Source organism: Glandiceps talaboti, chromosome 7, assembly GCF_964340395.1.
Source record: "Glandiceps talaboti chromosome 7, keGlaTala1.1, whole genome shotgun sequence".
Taxonomy (NCBI): Eukaryota; Metazoa; Hemichordata; class Enteropneusta; family Spengelidae; genus Glandiceps; species Glandiceps talaboti.
The window spans coordinates 1,835,001-1,842,500 of record NC_135555.1 but is presented as its reverse complement, the minus strand read 5'-3'; the positions used below and the strand labels follow the sequence as shown (position 1 = coordinate 1,842,500).

General features: G+C 36.3%; 1 protein-coding gene across 1 annotated transcript in view; it reads right to left on the bottom strand.

Moving 5' to 3' along the window:
- The window catches only part of LOC144437672 (protein mono-ADP-ribosyltransferase PARP14-like), a 19,224-nt gene that overhangs the window by 6,844 nt on the left and 4,880 nt on the right, over positions 1-7,500 (bottom strand). Inside the window, exons 6-17 of the mRNA XM_078126678.1 lie at positions 7,457-7,500; positions 6,891-7,025; positions 6,313-6,414; positions 5,731-5,853; positions 4,671-4,847; positions 4,055-4,184; positions 3,717-3,824; positions 3,275-3,379; positions 3,013-3,156; positions 2,232-2,429; positions 1,815-1,928; positions 330-434 (exon numbers count right to left, since the gene is read on the bottom strand). The exon at positions 7,457-7,500 is cut by the window's right edge and continues 48 nt beyond it. Coding sequence (XP_077982804.1) covers positions 330-434; positions 1,815-1,928; positions 2,232-2,429; positions 3,013-3,156; positions 3,275-3,379; positions 3,717-3,824; positions 4,055-4,184; positions 4,671-4,847; positions 5,731-5,853; positions 6,313-6,414; positions 6,891-7,025; positions 7,457-7,500 — 1,485 coding nt within the window. The remainder of the gene's footprint in view (positions 1-329; positions 435-1,814; positions 1,929-2,231; positions 2,430-3,012; positions 3,157-3,274; positions 3,380-3,716; positions 3,825-4,054; positions 4,185-4,670; positions 4,848-5,730; positions 5,854-6,312; positions 6,415-6,890; positions 7,026-7,456) is intronic.

Sequence of the window (7,500 nt, the reverse complement as noted above, 5' to 3'; positions counted from 1 at the left end):
CTTGTCAGAGAGAAAATAAAAACTACGTTGTTCCGTTAGATTTGAAATATCGGAAACACGTTGTTCCGATGAATCAGTGTCACCAAACAATAACTGCATTATACTACAGCATTTTCCGTGAGAGTTAATATCCAAGAAGAAACGTCAATGAACGATGTTATTAATATTGTAATACAATATTTTTTATCTGTGAGGCTTTAATATCTGACACCCACTGTTGTAAAAATAATGGTTATATTCGCTGACTCATTGATCAACAACTATTGATGTATACAGATTGATAGTGATGCTCTAAACGTCAAAGGGAAACACTGGTTATTGTCACTTACCAGTAATGATTGGCCCCTTTTTCAACCTGTGCTTCTCCCGTTGGTAGTCACTGTCAATGTCATTACCACCTGCTTTGATAATTGCATTGCCTACCTGACCATGATCTAGAATTGAGAAGCAATTACGATTAATCTCTACAACGGTCGGTGGATTAATGTCTATATAACGGTCGGTGGATTCTCTATAACGGTTGGTGGATTAATGTCTATAACGGTCGGTGGATTAATCTCTATAACGGTCGGTGGATTAATCTCTATAACGGTCGGTGGATTCTCTATAACGGTTGGTGGATTAATGTCTATGACGGTCGGTGGATTCTCTATAACGGTCTGTGGATTAATGTCTATGACGGTCGGTGGATTCTCCATAACGGTCGGTGGATTAATCTCTATAACGGTCGGTGGATTAATCTCTATAACGGTCGGTGGATTCTCTATAACGGTCGGTGGATCAATGTCTATAACGGTCGGTGGATTAATCTCTGTAACGGTCGGTGGATTCTCTATAACGGTCGGTGGATTAATGTCTATAACGGTCGGTGGATTAATGTCTATAACGGTCGGTGGATTAATCTCTGCAACGGTCGGTGGATTAATGTCTATAACGGTCGGTGGATTAATGTCTATAACGGTCGGTGGATTAATCTCTATAACGGTCGGTGGATTAATCTCTATAACGGTCGATGGATTAATCTCTACAACGGTCGGTGGATTAATCTCTATAACGGTCGGTGGATTAATGTCTATAACGGTCGGTGGATTAATCTCTATAACGGTCGGTGGATTAATCTCTATAACGGTCGGTGGATTAATCTCTATAACGGTCGGTGGATTAATCTCTACAACGGTCGGTGGATTAATCTCTATAACGGTCGGTGGATTAATCTCTATAACGGTCGGTGGATTAATGTCTATAACGGTCGGTGGATTAATGTCTATAACGGTCGGTGGATTAATCTCTATAACGGTCGGTGGATTAATGTCTATAACGGTCGGTGGATTAATCTCTATAACGGTTGGTGGATCAATGTCTATAACGGTCGGTGGTTTAATCTCTATAACGGTCGGTGGATTAATGTCTATAACGGTTGGTGGATCAATGTCTATAACGGTCGGTGGTTTAATCTCTATAACGGTCGGAGGATTAATGTCTATATATTATATAGACATTAATCCTCCGACCGTTATAGAGATTAAACCACCGACCGTTATAGAGACCGTTATTGATCGCTATACTTGTCGGTGGATTAATCTATTCTATTCTGATATTGTGTTGAAGCTGATTGAATTACAATTTTCGAAAAAGAAGAACAACTCTCCTGAAGAAATGTATCTATTTTCAGATTATTGTCACTAGTTAGTATAATATATAATGACCAAAACAAAACGCTCAAAAAGCGCTGAGGTGACATAAAACTTTACGATTAATTAATTCAATTAATTCACGATTCTTGAAATAAAATAAGGAAATTAATAATGTCTTACCTAAATTGTCTATAACAGGGTTAATTAAACAATCGACTCTTTGACGAGTCAAATCACCTTGCTTGATATCTAAAGTCATATTTCCGATCTTTTCGTGGGTGGATTGTCCATTTCCTTTATGAAAAATAACAACATTGAGTTTTAAGATTAATAGCAATAGTTGAAATAAATGTTGTAAATGTATTGAATAATATAGGAATGTAAAATGTTTATATCCTTTCGAGGTATCGGTAACAGTTAGACAAATCAGATAATAGATAATAGATAAACAAATCATAAGAATCAATGATGAAACAAATATGAAACAACACGATAATAACATTTTAAAGTGTGTGTGTGTGTGTGTGTGTGTATTTGCACTCGCATGCAATAGCTGAAATAGAGGGGGAGATAAAAGTAGCATATAGTAAAACTGACCTTGAGCAGACTGTCCTGCCCTTGGCGGTCCCTTTCTATTCGTTGCTTCTCCCAACGTTCTAGCAAACTCAGATACCATACCAGCTTGGAAGAGAATGACGTTCACATTGCTAAGAGTTTGAGGGTTGGACCTGGTGAACCGTTTTACACCTTCTATGATACCATCGGCTGATTCTCTCACGGAAAGACCGAAATGACCTAGCACAAGGAAAATGGTATAATCAGAAGTGAACAATTACTAGTAGTTTATCTACTGGTTTGTATGCCAGCCAATTGAAATGAGACAGTCTTAAAGTACATTGGTTTGTTTTTGAATCATAAACACTTTAATTTTGACATGCTTATCTTGACTTCATTGTAGTCTTTAGAATATTTGACTCTAAGATTACATGGAACTTCACACAATTAAATTATAATTTCATGATAGGATGACATTTAATAAATAGAAGATTTAAGTACGGTAGAACAATCAAATAAAGAAGGAATTGTTACAGTAATTAGACAATGGCATTATCATTCCAATTTACAGATCGGATGTTTGCCCACCGTTTCAGAAACATTACCATTAGTAATTATAATTTGGTCAATACAGAAATCAGTGAATAAAATCAAACATCACAGGGATGGGCCGGTATACTCCATCATACTCAGTATGTTGACTCGTGTGAGGAATTTCACTCAAGCAAGTAAATGATTTCTACCTCTTTAAAGATCAGGGTGATAAACTAACCAACCAATAGTAAGACAGTGTCTTTTGATCCAGTGTATATGAAATACAAACCTGTTCCTATTGCAGGCACTGCAACAGAGTTGAGAAGACAAGAGTCTGCTAAACTAAGGCATCCTTCCACGGCTAACGCTAGGGAGCGATTATCTGGACAAATCATGTGTATTACATTGTTTATATTACGCAGTTTTCCAGCACCTGTTTGAATAAACACAAAGTAAACGTGAATTCATAATCTCCGTCAATAGCTAAAATATAAAACATTCGCTGTCTTTGATTTTAAGGTCTCACACAAAAAGTTTATATTTCCACATACCAGTAATGATTGGACCTTTATCCAGGTTGAACTTCTGACTGTCGTAGTCTCTGGCAATGTCATTACCACCAGCGTTGATAATTGCATGACCAACTTGACCTTGGTCTGTTGAAATAGTACAAATTTTGGGGTTTACATTCAAATGTAGTTGTAAATGCATAGCATTTGGATAACTTAAATAGTGTGTGACTCGCGATTAACAAGGTGTCAATTGATGTGAATATTGGTATTTTGATCGTCATAAAAAAAACAATAACACAGAGACCATATGAAAAACAACAGAAAACATAACTACCTGAACTAGACACTCACATATGAAAAAATACATATACGAAAAATAAAATAAAAATCTACCTACCCTAGCAATTTTAAAGTTGAGCGTAATCGGAACCACATATATTTTTAGGCCTTTAAAATGTGATTACAGGCTTACTATATTTACCGAAATTGGAAATAACAGGATTAATGATGGCATCAACCCTCTCCTTTGTCAGATCTCCTTGTTTTATATCAACGGTCACATTACCAATCTTGCTATGTGTTACTTCAACTGTGGAAGATATAACAAGAAGTAAAATACAAAATAATAATGTGAAAATCTAATATACAAGAAATATCATTTGCACTCTAACAGTCCTGAGGGCATACAGAACAACTTCCATGTGAACAACCATTTAGTTTTTCAAAGTTTGGATATATTAATATGTATGGTCAAATTCAGTATGATGTATGAAGACAGGGAAATTGAGTTATTTATGATATTAAAGAATGAGAACTTACCATGTGTATGTTGACTTGCCCCTGTACTTTGACTCTGGGATGGTGCAACGTGATCTATACTCTGAATATTTCCAGATTCACGTTTAAATGCGTCGACACTGTCATGGTCAAACACCACAAACCGAATATCCTATCAATTTGAAAATATTGTTACTTAATGATAGCTTGTTACGTTTAAATTATTGGTTTGTGAATTCAAACATACAATGAAGTTACGATTAGAATATAGCAAATCCACTTTTGACATTATTAAGGGAACTTCTGTGTAATTGTACGTGTGATCAAAACGTAAAATCATCAAAAGTTCGACTAGTCACAGTACCAATTCGTTAATGACATGTATATCGCTTAGGAGATAGAAATTCTAACCCCTGCAATACACGAAGTTCCACTTTTTTATTTTTTTTATCACACTTTCTACTCCGTTTTCTGTTGTTAATAATACATCAACTTTTACCCAACACAAATATAATTAGTTATCATTTAACATGTTTTGAGCCATTTAAAAAATACCATATCTTTCCCAATCGTAAAATTGTTGGCAACACCATTCAAAATTTAAAACAAATATTGCGACATTTCTGTCAAACTAAAAATTGGTAAAGCATATACATGCCTTCAGATTCGACTGTGGATTCTTCTTCGCAAAGCTCAATACTTCTTGAAACATAATCTCAGCAGCTTTATGGTGAGGGAAACCAAGAAAGCCAGTTCCAAGACTTGGAAAGGCTATTGACGAGAAACCAGCCTTTGAAGCTTTGTAGAGAGCCCCTTTCATCACTGTTCGAAGTATCTATTCAATGACATAAAAAAGGCGACGTGATGTTATGTTACACTTCTTTAGCAGAATTGCCTGTAAGTATGCATTGTACCATCGCCTATGCAGGTGGGGATTTTCGGATTTGTGATTCCAGCCTCAGCTATCTACTTCAGTGTTAGTTTGTTTCACTCACATAGCTAGGTAAAGTTTTTACAGCAAGAGAAGGTAAACAGTAGTCTTGAAATATAATTATGAAGATTCGAAATATGATTATAGTATGTGAGTGCATTCCATAAGGTTGAAGTTTTCCATACACTGGTCTGTTCAAGGAAATGTCAACTCTACCCAAACCCACCACACCACATCAAAACTGGTTAAAACTATGCGTATGCAAACTTATTGCACATGTTCTATGCTATTGTTTATAGTTTTTCACACCAATACACCAGCATATCTTATAAGGTCAGTGTTCCATGATATTGTGAAAGGGGGCGCGCTCTCTCTCTCTCTCTCTCTCTCTCTCTCTCTCTCTCTCTCTCTCTCTCTCTCTCTCTCTCTCTCTCTCTCTCTCTCTCTCTCTCTCTCTCTCTCTCTCTCTCTCTCTCTCTCTCTCTCTCTCTCCCTCCCTCCCTCCCTCCCTCCCTCCCTCCCTCCCTCCCTCCCTCCCTCCCTCCCTCCTCCCTCCCTCCCTTCCTTCCTTCCTCCCTTTCTCTCTGCCGTTTACGGGAGTAGGGCTGCGAAAAGATGTTGACCAAAGTATTTTTTCCTCAGCCTTTCCCACTTGTCGTAAATTATATTCGTTCCATAGCCTAATCAAATTAAGCAATCAAATTACAGCACATGGACAAAACAAAGATTCCCTGTCATATTATCTGTATAGAGAGTTAGTGGAACATACCCTATATAACATACTTACATCATTTCCCTTTCCCCCACTCCATTTATCCAGTACACAGTGATACACCTTTTGGCTTTTCAGTTTTCCTGAGTCTGTGCTATGTACGTCCCCAACATTCAGTGAACCCAACGCTTGTGTGTTCTAGTGAGATTAAATCATTTGAAAGGTCATTCAGTATTAACCTGTGATCTATATGAATATTTATAACGCACAATGTGAAGATAATTTGGTCATCGTAAAGATCACAAAGCTTTGAAATCGAGTATAGTATTTCTTGAAAAAATAACACAAGGTTAACACACATAAAACCGAGGCAACAAGAAACCTTGCTGGATATGTGGCAAATGTCAAATTGGGATTCAAATTCGGTTGTGAACAACAGTTGTCTTGTAGAGTTGTAAAAAAAAGTTGACCCTGACCCAAAGAATAACAAAAGTTGACCCTGACCCAAAGAATACCGCAATGTAATCCTTACGGGTCCACTGATAAGATAAACACTATTAAATGTGATAACTTGGGATTTAATCACAGGATTTAAGGAGTTACAAACTCGAATACGAAGCTAGAAAAAATATTAATTTAATAAAAGAAAGGCCGTACCTGGAGTAGACTATCCCCGGCTCTTTTTAAAAGAGCCTTTGATATTCCTCCTGCAAATGGTTTCTCAAGATCACTGCTAACTGAATTTACAATAACGTCAACCTGGAAATTTACAAATGACAAGAGAGAGAAAGTATACATGGTGTTTATATGTATGTATGATGTATGTATGATGTATGTAGGTATGTATGTATGTATGTATGTATGTATCTATGTATCTATCTATCTATGTATGCATGTATGTATGTATCTATGCATGTATGTGTGTGTGTATGTATGTATGTATGTATCTATGTATCTATCTATCTATGTATGCATGTATGTATGTATCTATGCATGTATGTATGTATGTATGTATGTATGTATGTATCTATGTATCTATCTATCTATGTATGCATGTATGTATGTATCTATGCATGTATGTATGTATGTATGTATGTATGTATGTATGTCATACATACAAAAAATTAACTAACTAACAAATAAGCAGATGCACATATTGCAGATGAAACGTGAACAAAGAGGAATATTTTATATTTTTGATTCTATGCTTTGTTTATTAGTTTGTCAAAGGTTACCTTTTCAGCTGCAAGGTCACCTTGCTTCACAGAGATCCTCTTTCCGTGTTTTACAAAGTGGTCTGGGTATGACATGCTGATTGGCTTAGCGGCGGCAGCAAGTGTATGTCTGTCTTTATGTTCTGCGAAAGACCCCTGCACACAGGATAGAAAAGAGAAAACACTACAGTAGGAACGATCAACTGCAAGACCTTACAGACTACAAAAACTAGTTAAGATCCTCGACCCAAAAAGTTGAAAATAACTAATGGCGTTTCGGGGTTAATCAAAGTTCCCCATGGTACTAGTACTATGGTATTGATTGTCAACCTACTGGTTATCACCAAATTAAAAAATTTACCAGTTTTCTGATTAACAGGCAAATATTTGTGATTTAGAATATTTAAGATCACAATATCTGAGGTTATTTACCGCGGTTCACATTGGAAAATCAATGATTGTCAAATACAAAGTTCTGAATTTAAAGACATTATGTCAAATTACTTGTGCCACTTTTGTCAGCTTTTATGAAAACTGTATTCCTGTGTGCCTATGTATCGATTAACATGAATTGGATGTAAATTTACCTTCTTGTTGACTTCGATTGCACAGGGTACTTTATTTTCAATGC